Source organism: Elaeis guineensis, chromosome 7 (assembly GCF_000442705.2).
Source record: "Elaeis guineensis isolate ETL-2024a chromosome 7, EG11, whole genome shotgun sequence".
NCBI classification, from domain to species: Eukaryota; Viridiplantae; Streptophyta; class Magnoliopsida; order Arecales; family Arecaceae; genus Elaeis; species Elaeis guineensis.
In genome coordinates this window covers 87804649-87820137 of record NC_025999.2, presented here as the reverse complement: position 1 = coordinate 87820137, position 15489 = coordinate 87804649, and the positions used below count along the sequence as shown (strand labels likewise).

Sequence of the window (15489 nt, the reverse complement as noted above, 5' to 3'; positions counted from 1 at the left end):
AAAAAATATCATTTCAAAATACTTTCCCCATTTAAAATTACTTTTCATATTTCAATTTTTTTAAAAAAAAATATTTGAAAAAAAAATGGTGTAAAAAAATAAAAAACACCATAAAAAAACAAAAAATGGGAAAAGAATTGAATTGAAAAAAATAAAAATTGTAATTCTAAATTTTAAGAAAATAAAAATTTTAATTTTAATTCAAATAAAAATCATCATTTAAAATTACAATCCCCTTTTAAAATTAATTTTGTTAAAAAAATATTCCAAAAATAATACCTTAAAAAATTTAAAAAATAAAAAATAAAAAAAGAGAAAAAAATTATAATTATAATTTTAAATTTAAAAAAAATTAAATTTTAATTCAAATAAAAATCATCATTTCAAATTACAATCCCCTTTTAAAATTAATTTTTTTTAAAAAAAATATCCCAAAAAATATATCTTAAAAAATTAAAAAAATAAAAAATACCATAAAAAAGAAAAAAATGAAAAAAACTGAGAAAAAAGTAAAAATTATAATTTTGAATTTAAAATTATATCGAAACCTTATCGTCCTATACCGTCCCATATCGCACAGTACGTAGCTGTTCGTATCCGTACCAGATCGAGATGTACCAATGCGGTCCGATTCCTCTCATATATCGAAAAACCGGCTTGAACTTTGATAGTTCCCTACCGATTTGTCTGATTTAACTTACTTTTAGATATTTTAAAAAATATAATTAAATTATCCGATATTTAACTTTATGATATTTTTTTAATTTTTTAAAAATTTTTTGGGATATTTTTTTAAATAAATTAATTTTAAATGAAGAAAATAATTTAAAATAATTTTTTTATTTGAATTAAAATTAAAACTTTTGTTTTTTTTAATTCATTCAAAATTATAATTTTTATTTTTTCTCATTTTTTTCTCATTTTTCTAATGGTATTTTTTATTATTTTAATTTTTTAAGATTTTTTTGAGATATTTTTTTAAAAAATTAATTTTAAATGAGAAAAATAATTTGAAATGATGTTTTTTATCTACATTAAAATTAAAATTTTTATTTTTTAAAATTCATTCAAAATTATATTTTTTTTTCTCATTTTTTTATGATATTTTTTTAAAAAATTAATTTGACAAGAAGATTGTAATTTGAAATGATGATTTTTATTTGAATTAAAATTAAAATTTTTATTTTTTTAAATTTTATAATTATAATTTTTTTTCAATAATTTTTTATGGTATTTTTTATTTTTTTTTACACCAATTTTTTTCTGATATTTTTTTAAAAAGATAATTTGAAATGGAGATACTAATTTGAAATTATGATTTTTATTTTAATTAAAATTATAATTTTTATTTTTTTATAAATTTAAAATTATATTTTCTATTTTTTTTCTTTTTTTTGTGAGAAAAAATTAAAATCGCCAAATCAAATGGCATTTTTGAAAACGCCATTTGATTTGGCGATTTTTTTTCGTCCACGTGGAAAATAGGTGGAATGAGGTGATGAAGTGGCCATCAAAAAATACCATTTTGAATGGCGTTTTATCCTGTTTGCATCATTTTGGTAAATAAGTTAAAAGTTAGATTATTTTTATAAATAATTTTTTTTTTAAAATTAACTAGGTAAAGCATCCAAAAGAAAAAACCATCCCACTTTCTTTTTTCTGGGGGATTGTGTCCAAATTAATTAATATTAGGGCACCTTCCACATCCTCATTCACAAGCATCAACAACTGTGATCCTGCGTTTGCATGACTATTTTGGAGATTGTTGCGGCCAATCCCCTCATCGCCTGGTCGCTGGGAACGAGCGCCTGCAAAAGAAGTCCGCACTAACCGGAGGTGACTCCGACGGGGATCCTTCGACGGTCAAGTCAGAGAGGAGACTAGGCAACAGTAGAAAAGAATCAGGGGAGCTCAGCGAGAGAGAGAAAGTCCAAGGGTTTCGAAGGAACCTCCTCCAGCACTGTTGCCTTCTCCGTTTTATAGTAGAGCGCGGCATGGCACCGTCATTAATGGCGCAGACAATGGGAGTTGTCAAATCACCGGAGGCTGTCAGAGTCGCCGCGGACTGTCAAGTCACCATGGGCTTGTCACATCGCTGGGGTTAATCTATGTCCTTGGCAGGACAATGTCCCAGGGCGGCTATGCCGCATGCCTTTGTCAGGACGGCAGCCCTCAGTAGTCGTACGGCGTTTGAGGAAGCCGACCGACCATACGTCGGCATTTGGTTGTGGGATGTCGGGTGAAGACCCAGGGACCCTCCGACAGTCGGTCTGACGCGTCGCAAGAGTCGGAGAAGACACTGTCGTTCGGCCAGTCGGGGACGAAAAGAGTCTGCCCGACCGACATACGTTCGGCCGAACAGTGTCGGCAGTCGTCGTTCGGTGCGGTCGGTAGAGTCGGGTGCCGGCCAGACGGGCCCGACGGTGAGTCGACGTGAGAGGGACCGGTCGGTATATCCCAACAATTGCCCCCCCCACTCCTGAGTCGGATGGCGTGCTGGCCAACGTCCTCGCGTGGGGCGGCGGCGTCGAGCGAAAGGAGTGGATATCCATCGCATTATGCTCCGACTCTGACGACCGTATCAACGTTCGGTCCGGCGCCAGACGTCTTATGGGTGTCAGGCGACTCGTCGGTGTCAGACGTCCCATCGGTGTCAGGCGTCCTATCGGGAATAGAAACCACCATTTCCGCCGTCTCTTCGGGAACGCGAACCGCCACGGCCTTTCCGCTGCATGGCGGGGGGCCATTGGGCCGAATCAGTTCAGGCGGATGAAGGCGATATGGCCTGATCTGGGGCCGGTGCGTCGAATCGTCGGATCGAGGGAAGGCCCAGATGCTGCCACATGTCACGATCTAGGAGATCCTCGTTGGGCGTGCTCTCATCCCGACTGTCAGGGGGCACAATATATACAGGGTCACCTGCATCCAAAATTTTACTTTTCAAACCTGTTGCCGAGACCCTGGTTGAGCGGTCCCCCTTTGTCTCAGGTAGTTGTCACTACCACCCTTCTTAGAAAATTTTCCAGGAGCCTTCGTCCTCGTCTTCCTGTTTTCTTTCTGCTTCCTTGGAATTTTCTATCTCTTTCTTCTTCTTCATTCTTCGTCCTCGGTTCTGGGGTCATGGCTAGAACCTCACCACAAGGGAGTCGGTCGGGGAACCCGACTGACGATTCTCGGTCGACTCTGGAGGTGGAGGTCTCTTTACTTTCGGGACCGAACGTCGATCGGCTCCGGGAGCAGTACTGCATCCCGGAGCAGTTTCGACTGTTCGACCCTGGAGCCGATGGTCGGGTTAACAACCCGCCTGCGGGCCAGGTGGCTTTCTACGTCGAGGACCTCCGGGCCGGTCTTCACTTTCCGGTTTCGGAGTTTGTCCGGAACGTGCTGGACTACTACAGGCTGTGTCCGGTGCAGCTTGCGCCGAACTCGGTCCGACTGGTAGTCAGCTTTGCTTTGCTGTGTCGGCTATTGCCGACCAATCCTCGTATTTCGCTCTTCCGAGCTTTTTTTGTTCTCCGACCCCACCCTAAAGCCCAAGAATGGTGGTATTTCAACCCTCAGAAGGGTCTCTCCTTTATCACTAATCTTCCATCGTCGATTCATGGATGGAAGAACCAGTTCTTCTTCGTCTCTTCTCCCGTTCCCTAGGGGTTCCCTTCCCGCTGGGGGGACTCCCGACCCAACCAAATGAGAACAGTCGGGTGGAGGTCGGGGACCGGGAAGACTTCCACCGTCTGAAGGACATCTCGGTGCCGAAGCAGAAGGAGCTTGTCACCGAGCAAGCCCTGTACGACGCCGGTCTGAGCTCGGTTCCTCATCTAGGTCTGTTTTTCTTCTCTTTTCTTCTTTTTCCTTTTCTCTATTTTTTTGGTGCTGATTCGCTGTTGAAATTGCAGACATGCCGCCGAGGGTGAGGTTGACGGAAACCGACGTTCGGCGACACGCGGCTCAGAAGAGGCCGGCGCCTGGAGCCGAACCATCACGGCCTCCCAAGAGACCTCAAGTAGCGCCGCCGAGCGAGCCGGCGGTAGCGGGAGCGGAGTCAGACCGGGAGCCGATCATCGCACTGTCGGTGCCGACAGTGCCCATTGAAGCCCCGTCCGAGGAACGATCGACCGAGGGAGCAGCCCCATCCGAGGGACGGACGGCCGAGGAATCGGTCGAGGATGTGCCAGCCGCTCAGCCGGCGGAAGAGGTTCGGGTAGAGGCACGCGAGCCCGAACAACCTGCGTCGGCGGCTGCCGCGCCTTCGGGAGGGACTCAGTCGGGCTCGAGCATGCCCTCCCTTTCTAACGTCAGGGCCTGGGTGTCTGCACGAGGGAAGGCCCCAACGGCACCTGGCGACGACAGGAGGTCGGCTGACCGCGAAGCGTCAACCGACTCCCCGCTTCCCAAAGGAGCGTCGGCCCTGGCCAACCACGACTTGGCCAGGAGGCTATGCCAGGCGGTTATCCTCCCGACCGATATTGAAGTCATGAGGAATCAACGGGTATCTGACATGCTGTCCTCTTTCTACCCGACCATGATCCGGGTAAGTCTCTCTCCTTTACTTTTCGTTTTCGTTGTCGTTTTTCATAAGTTCGGTCTTCTGACGGTCGGCTTTGTTGTTTGCAGCTGATTTATAACATATCCGAGCTGGAGGCCGGATATCGGAGATTTGGCGATCTCCGTGTGGCCTGGAAAGATAAGGCCATGGCCGCCAAGGCCGACAAGGTGGTATTGGTCGACCAGCTGAAGCAGTCGGTCGACCGAGAGCCCCGGCTTGAGGGGGAGATCTCCCGCCTCACCGAGGAGGTCTCCCGCCTTACCGGCGCTCTGGCCGCTTCGGAGATCGAGCTGCAGTCGGCTCGCGAGGACACCAAGCGAAAGTCCCGCACTATTCGCCGACTGCGTCATGAGCGGGACGACTCTGTGAATGAACTCAAGGCCGAACGCGAGCAGCTCCGAATAAGCTTAGGGAATCTCGCCAAGGCCGAAGAAGATCTGTCCACCGCTCAAGCCGACGCGGACATAGCAAGGGCGGAGGCGGAGTCGGCGAAAGAGGCCATGGGTCGGGCCGTGGAGGACTTCCGCGGCTCCGAGGAATACCGGGAAGAACTTCTGGAGAGCGGCTTCCTCTCGTACCGAGTGGGGTACGAGGACGCTCGGGAAGCCATCCGGAGCCTGTATCCGGAGCTCGATCTCAGTAGCATCGTCCCGTCAGAGTCGGAGGCCCAAGCCGCGGGAGAGATGGCCGACCCGTCGTCGGGAGATCGCACCGCCGTGGTGGAGGCCGACGCAGACCAGACTACCGAAGGCCAGGCGGCTCCGACCCCTGAAGCTACCCCGACCCGAGCGAATACGCCGATCGCCCTCGATCTTCTCCTGGTGGAAGAAGCCGACTCCGGTGATTAGTCGGAGTTTTGTTTTTACTTTTGTTTGATGTACTTGTAGTCGGGCTTCGATCCATTTTTGTAATCTCAATTTCAAGTCTGAATGAAATCGAAAACATACTTTTCTAATTTTCTCTCTTACTTGAATTGCTTGATGTGCTTGGCATGTATGTTTCGCCGGAGCATCTTTGGACGTATAAGTCGTAGGCCCGACACATTAGGTAAGATCCCAGATAGCTAGCCGTACAGTCGGTGGCGCGCGCGCCATGTTAAAGGCGGAGCAAGCCCCGATTTTCGATCAGCCTCCCGACTGTCGTATGGCCCGACAGTCGAGAGTTTAAGTCGAGCGTCCGTTGCCCAGACCTTAGTCGGGCATATTCGTCGAGTCGGGCATCGCCCGTCCTTCGGACGTAGCCCTTCGACCCGATCATCTTGTAAGGTCCAGTAGTTGAACGATATCCGATGCGTTTAGTAGATGACAAGTCGGTCACCCGTTGCCCGATTCCCTGTCGGGCGTATGCGTCGCAATGTGCGATAAACGGTGGCAAGCCGAATACCCTTCGACCGGTCGTGACCTGGTCGGTATGTTGCGAACGCGACGTTGGTCGCGTTGGCTTTTTGCCTTTCTTGACCGGAGCCAAGTCGGCAAGTTAGCCAGTCGCCTTGCTCGGGTGCTGGCTGAGGAAAGGGCGCGGCTTAAACTTAGAGGGGTCCATCGCCATTGCCGGCCTTCCACCAAAGTAGATAATGTCGGTCATCGTAAGAGTCCGACGCGCTGTAGGCGGTTGGGCCGCAGATTTCTAGTGGAATGCTGGGCCCAAGTCGCAGCGTCGAGGTTCGGACTACTAGCGAGCGCCGACGCACCGTTGGAGAGCCGAGATTGTAAACTCCGAAGTTTTGAAGCTAAGTTTGTATTCCGAACAAGGGTACACAGAATTTAGTGGTAGTACAGCCTTAGATTGTCGGCATTCCAAGTTCGGAGAATGGTGCTTCCTTCTAGAGTCTCCAGTCGGTAAGCTCTCGGCCCGTAGGTGTCCGCTATCTTGTAGGGTCCTTCTCAGTTCGGAGCCAACTTCCCTTGGTCTAGAGGCTTCGAGACTTCTGCTTTTCTTAAGACCAAGTCCCCGGGCCTGAAAAGCTTCGGCTTAACCTTGTTGTTATAGTATCGGGCCACTCTCTGTCGGTAGGAAGCCATGCGGAGTTGAGCCTCGCACCGAAGTTCGGGTAGGAGGTCCAGGTCGGCTCTCCGACATTCGGAATTGCCCGACTCTTGGTACTGCTCGACTCTAGTCGATGGTAGCCCGATCTCGAGCGGGATCATCGCCTCCGACCCATAGGCCAGGTTGAAAAGAGATTCCCCGGTCGGGACACGAAGTGTCGTTCGGTACGCCCACAGGACGGAATTCAATTCTTCGACCCAGAGGCCTTTGACTTCATTCAGTCGGGTCTTTAGTCCATGCAGAATAGTCCGGTTGGTCATCTCGACCTCACCGTTGGACTGTGGGTGTCCGACCGAAGTCAGTCGGTGCGTGATATGAAATCTCGCGCAGAACTTTTGGAAGTCCCGGTTGTCGAATTGTCGTCCATTGTCGGTAATAATGGTGTGCGGTAGTCCGAACCTGAAGATGATAGACTTCTGGATGAAGTCTTCCATCTTCCGCTCGGTGACCTACGCCAGAGGTTCGGCTTCTATCTACTTAGTGAAGTAGTCGATTGCGACGACTATGAACTTTCTTTGGCCAGATGCTGGAGGAAAAGGACCGAGTATGTCGATCCCCCACTGGGCGAAGGGCCACGGGACGACGATAGAAGTGATTTGGCTGGCTGGTCGGTGTTGTATGTTGGCGTACCTCTGGCATGGCTCACACCTCCGAACCAACTCAGCCGCGTCCTTTCTCATGGTGGGCCAGTAATAACCCTGTCGTAGGACTTTGTAGGCCAAGGATTTGCCCCCCAAGTGGTTTCCGCAGATCCCTTCATGTACTTCTCTGAGTGCGTAATCCGCGTCAGTCGGTCCCAAGTACCTGAGCAAGGAAAGGGAGAACGATCTTTTGTAGAGTCGGCCATCCATTATCACGTATTGAGAGGCCACCCATCGGAGTCGTTTAGCTTCCGCGGGATCTTCAGGGCTGGTTCCGTCGGTCAGATACCGTGCGATCGGGTCCATCCAGCTTGGTTCGATCGTCAATTGCAGCACTTCTTCGGTCCTGTCGATGCTGGGCTGGTCGAGACTCTCCACCAGTGTCCGACCCAGGGCGTCGTAGGCTGATGTCGCAAGCCTGGAGAGTGCATCGGCCGAGCGTTCTCCGTCCTGGGAATGTAGGAGATCTCGAAATACTTGAGGTGTGTCACGAGATCTCTCACCTTCTGGAGATATTTTGCCATGGTCGGGTCTCGCATTTCAAAGTCACTTTTAACTTGCCTCACGATCAGTTGAGAGTCGGAGAAGACTCTGAGGCTATCGATTCCGAGCTCCTTCACTACTCTCAAGCCAGCGAGGAGCGCTTCGTACTCGGCTTGATTATTGGAAGCTTTAAAGTCGAACCGGAGGACGTACTCGGTAACCACTCCCTCTGAGTTGGTGAGCAGGAACCCGACCCCGCTCCCTCGAGCGTTGGAAGCTCCGTCGATGTGCAACACCTAGGTAAACCTGGGGTCAGGTTCGGAGATTGCAACTTCTCCGGGGCTCCCGCTTTCCGATCCTTGGTCGGTTGTCGGGCACTCCGCAATAAAGTCGGCCAAGACCTGAGCTTTTAAGGCTGGTCGTGGTCGGTACTGAATGTCGAACTCACTCAGCTTCATTGCCCATTTCGTCAGTCGCCCTGATGTGTCGGGGCGGTGCAAGATCGCCCTCAGGAGCTGGTCGGTGAGGACCACGATAGCGTGCGCTTGAAAATACGGATGGAGTCGTTGTGCAGACACGATCAAGGCGAATATCATTTTCTCCGTCCTTGAGTATCGAGCTTCAGCTTCGTGGAGTACTTTGCTGGTGTAATATATGGGTTGGTGAACTCGGCTCTCGTTCTTCCGGACGAGCACCGAGCTAATCGCCTCTGGAGAGGTTGCCAAATAAAGGTACAATGTTTCTCCGACTACCGGCTTTACAAGCAACGGTGGGGAGACCAAGTACCTTTTCAGATCCTCGAAGGCCTGCCGGCACTCGTCCGGCCAAGAGAAGTCCTTCGTTTGTCTCAGGGTCTTGAAGAACGGGAGGCATCTCTCTGCCGACTGAGAGATGAATCGGCTGAGTGCGATGATCCTTCCGTTAAGCTGCTGGACTTCCTTCTTGGTGCCCGAGTGCCGCATGTCGATGATTGCCTTTATCTTCTCAGGGTTAGCCTCAATTCCTCGTTGAGAAACGAGGAACCCGAGAAACTTTCCCGAAGGCGCACTTAGTCGAATCTAACCTCATCCGATGTCGTCGAAGAGTGCGAAAAATTTCTTCGAGGTCTTGGACGTGGTCTGAGGTCTGCGCACTCTTTACCAGCATGTCGTCCACGTACACCTCCATGTTGCGTCCGATTTGATCTTTGAAGACCTTGTTGATAAGTCGCTGGTAGGTGGCCCCGACATTTTTCAGTCCGAAGGGTATTACCCTGTAGCAGTAAAGGCCCTTGGCGGTCACAAAGGCTGTGTGTTCCTCGTCTTCGGACGCCATCCGGATCTGATTGTATCCGACGAAGGCATCCATGAAGCTGAGCAGTCGATGTCCGGACGTCGCATCTACCAGCTGGTCGATTTTCGGAAGTGGGAAGCTGTCCTTTGGCGGGCACGATTTAGGTCGGTATAGTCAATGCAGATCCTCCACCTTCCGTTGGCTTTTTTCACTATGACAACATTGGCGAGTCAATCGGGGTACGTGGTTTCTCTGATGAAGCCTGCCTCAAGCAGCTTGTCTACTTCCTCGTCGATGGCCTTCTGTCTTTCGGGAGCGAAAGACCGTTTCTTCTGCCTCACCGGTCTCATTCCAGGATTGATGTTGAGTCGGTGAGTCATCGTCTCCGGGGGGATGCCGGATATATCCGCTGCCGACCAAGCGAATGCGTCGGCATTGGCCTTCAGCAGCTCCACTAGCTGCCGTCGCTCAGGGTCGGACAATTGGGATCCAACCCAGACCACTCGATCGGAACCTTCTGCTATCGGGACGGAAACCAGCTGTTCGGCCGGTTCGCCCCGTTCCTCCTCTTCCCGCTGGTCTATTTTGTCGGCTGTCAGGGAGTCCTTTACTTCATTACTTCGAGCAGAGATCTGGAAGCATCGCCGGGCGAGTTGTTGATCCCCGCGCATTCTCCGACCCTGTTTTTGGTCGGAACCGAACCAGCAGGTGGTAGGTTGAGACTACAGCTTTGAGGGCGTTTAGCCCAGGTCTTCCAAGTATGGCGTTGTAGGCCGAAGGTACTTGGACGACTGCAAAGGTTAGGTGAATGGTGCTTTGTCGGGGTTCGGTTCCAGCTGTCACGGGAAGAGTAACTTCTCCTTCCACCGTGACGGCTTCCCTGGCGAAACCCACCAGAGGCGTGGAGACTCTTTCGAGCCAATCAGCCAACAGTCACATTCGGAAGAAGGTCGAGTAAAACAAAACATTGATCGAACTTTCATTATCAACAAAGATCCTTCTTACATCATAATTTGCTATTGTTGCCGAGACAACAACAACGTCGTCATGGAGAGTTTGGATTCCCCGAGCATCTTCATCTGTGAAGGTAATTACATTGTCTTGGCGTAGCTTCTTCGTCGACTCCCCTTCAGCAGTCGTCCCGCGGTCCAGTCGTTTGGAGATCATGTTAATGATCCCGATCGTGGGTTGATTGTTCGTCGCCTCCTCAGTCAGTTGGGGTCGTCAGTCGGGGACGAGTCGAGTCGGCGGGTTCCTTCGGAATTTTTCGAGATACCCTCGGCGTATGAAGGCCTCGATTTCGTCCTTGAGTTGGATGCACTGCTCGGTGTTATGGCCGTGGCCCCGATGAAATTGGCAGTACTTTCGCTGGTCGAGGCCCTTTGCCTTCAAAGGCGGAGGCCGTCGCAGATATTCTTCCCCTTCGATCTCCATCAAAATCTACGCACGAGGAGCAGAGAGAGGAGTATAGGAGTCATACCTGGGACGTATCGGCCTCGGACTCCGCTGTCGAGGCGATTTCGGGCTCCGTCGTTCGGGTGAGACATGTCTGTTGGTCGGGGGCCTGCTAGGCTCGACGGGGCCCGACCTTTCCTTCGCTTCTCCTTCGGGCCCTTGGCTTCGGTCAGGCGCCGGTCGGAAGCTCCTTCGTCTGCGCGCATGTATTTGTACGCGTGCTCCAGCAGTTCGGCGTATGTCCGGGGGAGGGTCTTATCCAAGGAGTATGTAAATCGGGACCTTCTTAGCCCCCTCTTCATGGCTGAGATAGCCATGTCCTCGTTGAGGTCCCGAACCTCGAGCGTGGCCGCGTTGAATCGCTCACGAAGTGTCGGAGCGTCTCATTTTCTCCCTGCTTGAGGGAAAAAAGGCTGTCGGAGGTTCGTGGAGGCTTCCGGCTGATGCTGAAATGGGCCACAAAAGCATGTTCGAGTTGCCCGAAGGAGTGGATGCTTCCTGAGCGGAGGCTGGAGTACCAGGCCCTAGCGGCCTTGCGAAGTGTGACGGGAAGCCGATGCAGAGAAGGGCATCGGTCACCCTTGGATCGTCATGAGAGCCTTGTAGCTCTCCAGATGGTCAACTGGTTCAGTGGAGCCGTCGTAGAGCTCCACATGAGGCATCTTGAACCGACTAGGGATCGGCTCGTCGAGGATGAGTCGAGAGAGGTTGGGCGGTCTGGAAGTCGACGTCGTTCGACTTCTGTCCGTCCACCTGCAGCTGGAAAGCTGACGGTCGATTTCTTCGAACCTGCGTTCGTAGTCGTCGGCCCGTCGGTGCTGAAAGACCCGGGGGTGGAGTCTCCCAACAAATCTGAGAGGGAGGCGGACGGTGTTCGCGGCCGCTTCTCCTCCCTTTCTCATTCCAGCTGAGAAGGAGAAGGTCGTCGGGACCGGTGGGTATCATGCCGTGTCCGCCTTTCCCCCTCTCGGTGGGAATGCTGTGACGGCTGCTCCTGAGGAGGGGACGGAGACCGACGCGGGCGTCGGCGGCTGCTCCTGGAGGGCATCGGGTGTGCCGCCGGTTGCTCCGCCGACGAGCGCGGCAACTGGGTTGGTTATTGTTGAAGGCTCTTAACCGCGTCCGTTAGCACGGTCATCTGCCGCACGATCGCTGCGATCTGCGCCTCCGTGGTCACCACAGGATGCGGAGAGCTAGGTTCCGCCATGGAGGGTGGAGAAGAGGCCTCTTCCCGGTGGAAATAGTGCCTCGCCGATCCGGTGGCCCTCGATCGCTGAGCCCTGGTTCTTGTCATTTCGAAAGGGTGTTTCGAGTTCTGTGGGGGTCGTGATCCCTGTCCTCCCCCTTCCTGGCGCGTCAAACCTGTTGCGGCCAATCCCCTCGTCGTTTGGTCGCCGGGAACGAGCGCCTGCAAAAGAAGTCCGCACTGACCGGAGGTGACTTCGGCGGGGATCCTCCGACGGTCAAGTCAGAGAGGAGACTAGGCAACAGTAGAAAAGAATCAGAGAGCTCAGCGAGAGAAAGAGAGAGTAAGTCCAAGGTTTCGAAGGAACCTCCTCCAGCACTGTTGCCTTCCCTATTTTATAGTAGAGCGCGGCATGGCGCCATCATTAATGGCGCAGACAATGAGAGGAGTTGTCAAATCGTCGGAGGCTGTCAGATCATCGCGGACTGTCAAGTCACGTGGACTTGTCACATCGCTGGAGTTAATCTATGTCCTTGGCAGGACAATGTCCCAGGGCGGCTATGCCGCATGCTTTTGTCAGGACGGCGGCCCTCAGTAGTCGTACGATGTTTGAGGAAGCCGACCGACCATACGTCGGTATTGGTTGTGGGATGTTGGGTGAAGATCCAGGGACCCTCCGACGGTCGGTCTGGCGTGTGCAAGAGTCGGAGAAGATACTGTCGTTCGACCAGTCGGGGACGGAAAGGATCTGCCCGACCGACATACGTTCGGCCGGACAGTGTCGGCAGTCGTCGTTCGATACGGTCGGTAGAGTCCAGCGCCGGCCAGACGGGTCCGACGGTGAGTCGGCGTGAGAGAGACCGGTCGGTATATCCCAACAGAGATCATCAAAGTTTCTTCGGAGGAGGGGGGGGGGTGGAGATTTGAATCAAATTTTGTACACAAGTTGAAGTCAAATTAGACTAGATTAGACAATTTGCATTTAAATATCGATCACAGTATCTGTCGCCCTATCCTTGGCAATAGAAAACTACAGAATCTGAGTAATGTTTGGTTGCAGCAAGATCCATAGAACGAGATCATGAACATCTTGGAAAAGGCAAGCTCCATTAGAGCGACAATAAGAAGAATTCTCGTTCACCACCTTCAAGAAAAAGGTTATACATCCATACATCTCTTCTCCAATGTTCTTTAAAAATCATTAGGTAAAGAAGCCGCCTTTTTCTAATTTCTTCGTTTGTTCTAATCAATAAGAGGGAAAAAAGTCTTCCTCTATAAAATCATTCGCTAGAAAGTGCAGAGTTTTTTCCGTAAACCAAAAAAAGAGTCTCATGAGCACCGGGTGCTTTGAGAACCCAGGAGAAGAGGAGGGCCAAAAAAAAAAAAAAAAAAGGAGCAATTAACAGAGAGCATGCAGAAAGAATTCAAGAAAGAAGAGACTGGAGAAAGAGGAGGAAGAGAAAAAGACGGGTAGGGGAGAGAGAGGGACCTGGGGTCGAGGGTGATGCTCTCGAGAAGGGCGACCTTGACAGAGAGCTTGGCCCAGTGGCCGGGTCTTCTTGCGGAGGAGTACGGCGGAGAGCTGGCGGACATTGGAGGTCTTGGCGGTGCGGAGGTGGTCGACACCACCTGCGGGTCCTTCGCCTGCCGCCGCCGGGCGTCGTTGTCCGGCATCAAGAATTAGATCAGCAGCAGCTCCATCGACAGCGCCAATCGCTCTCTCTCTCTCCATACTCTCTAGACTAGAACCGACGATTTTCGAAAAGGGGTTGAGGTGGACCGGGCTTGCTATGGCTGGGCTACATGGGCATAGTAAGCTGTTGATCTGGAGTGGAACTAAGTTGGTCGCCAACTCGAGAGATTATTAGATGAATCAGATCCAATAAATCAGTCCATTAATCACTTGACTCACCATATTAGTCCCTTTACATTCAAACTATTCAAGATCAAAACAGTAGATGAGAATTGATCCAGTTATCCACCATATATATGGCTCGAGATTTGGACTCATCCACTGTGCCTGGTCCATCCAATAATTTCTCTCTAGACATGGTCCTAATCAAGCGATCAGTCAAAGTGAGAAGAGTGTAGTCAAGTGAGGACTTGACGTAGTTCACTTTAAAGAGCTGGATTACGAAGGAAAAAGTTTGAAATCTCATTACTTGCATTACCATACTAAGAAGGGGACGAACATATATTATTTTGATCAAATACCACTGGAAGATGAAAAGAAGTGTTGTTATCAATTTTTTTTTTAAAAAAAATTTCTGATGCACGGAGCTCCCATCATCATGAAAGGTTAGATATACAATATTATCCTTATGTAAGAAGATAATTGTTTCAATATTTTGAACTTATAATAACCGTGTCACAACGGAGCAACTTTACAGCTATGCTAAAGCCTGTTTTTGTCTCACCGATTTACTATGGTCAAAAAGGAGAAAAAAAAAAAGAAAAGAAAAGAAATGAAGAGGTGATGGAGAATGAGTTGATCATAAGACCATTGCCAATTCCAAGAAGAGGAAGAAGGATATTGATTGTAAGAGATACCAACCTCTTGGACTTTTAAGTTGGAGGGGTGGATTTTTGGTTAATAAAGGGTCAATTTTAGGTTGGGGCCAACTCCTGGCAGAAGCTTCAAAGTGTACGTACGCCCAACCCAATTTGAAAGTCAAAAGCTTGAATAAGGCGCCCAAAGCAGGATGGAGGATGTTGGGGCAATTCAGCCAACTCTTTCAATGTAGATTTTCAATTGGTCTGATAAGTATGAACCACTAACTATCAAAAATTGGTTGGCCGATCAATAGTCGATTATTCTCAATCATCTCTGACAAACTCCGACTATGACGACTCAACTGACTTCAGACCGATGACTATCGATATATCAGAATTATCAACCGATGGTCATTCGGACTTCCACAACTGCCGACGTACAATCGACAAATTCAGACTGCTGACATAGAGTCAGCATACCAGAAACCGCCAGCGCAGAAAGCGCATAATGGCTAGAACATGATCAGTGGTAGGTATAACCGTCCATCCTACGATCATCTAATGTCGAAATAAATGGGATCTATTGTCTAACCGTTACAAACGATTACCAACAACTCATCTATAAAAGGAGATAAATGAACAGCATTTGATAAAAAACTCTTTGGAGCTGATACTCTACTTTTCTAAACATTCATCTGCTATAAAACGAGAAATTATGGCAAAAATTAGAGCTCAAAATAATTCTACAGGATCTGCGAGGCAATCTTCCTGTCGGAAAGATCTCCCTCCCCCGTCTCCAATGGCAGAGCTCAGCTCTTCCCGTCCGGTAGTTACTACAGACGCACAAATTGCTGCTTCAATGCAGCAAATGAAGATATTGACAGAGGGGTACATAGCCTCCAACAACAATAGACACAAGTAACAGCAGCAACCACTGGTAGAAGAGCTGGTGACGCATTCAGTGCCATCCAGGCACAGCCACCGTCCTCCACGGTACTACCCTCTTCATCTCCTAGAACGACGACCGTCTCGATGTTCTCATCGAATCGAGTAAACCGCTTTCTCAGCATTCTCATTATGCCGCTCATCATTCGCAGCGATCTCCCTCTCCTTCTCATGTACATAGCATCAAGAAGGAGAAGAGGCCGCGTGTACCTTTCATTTCTCCATCCTCAATTCTTCAGGAATTCTACCCCTGAATTTTTTCAGTAACGAGGCTCGATGACTACGAGCTAAATTCAAAGAGATTAACCACAACTTATCCGACTCAAGTGGAAGGTCGGAAGTCCCCAATGACTTCGACTTTCATATTTTCCAATCTCTCTCTCGCATATCTTGGATGAGCCGATTCTGTCTCGATTCAAGAT

The 15489-nt window shown here is 49.5% G+C and overlaps 1 protein-coding gene across 15 annotated transcripts in view; it reads right to left on the bottom strand.

Moving 5' to 3' along the window:
• The window catches only part of LOC105048730 (uncharacterized), a 37130-nt gene extending 23738 nt beyond the window's left edge, over positions 1-13392 (bottom strand). For all 15 annotated transcript variants that reach the window (XR_002165087.2, XR_012142990.1, XR_832690.3 and 12 more), the window contains exon 1: positions 13119-13392. Coding sequence is in view for 12 of the 15 variants with exons in the window: in XM_073261421.1 (XP_073117522.1) it covers positions 13119-13361 (243 nt within the window). In the remaining 3 variants the exon portion in view is untranslated. The remainder of the gene's footprint in view (positions 1-13118) is intronic.
• Between the last annotated feature and the right edge of the window lie 2097 nt (positions 13393-15489).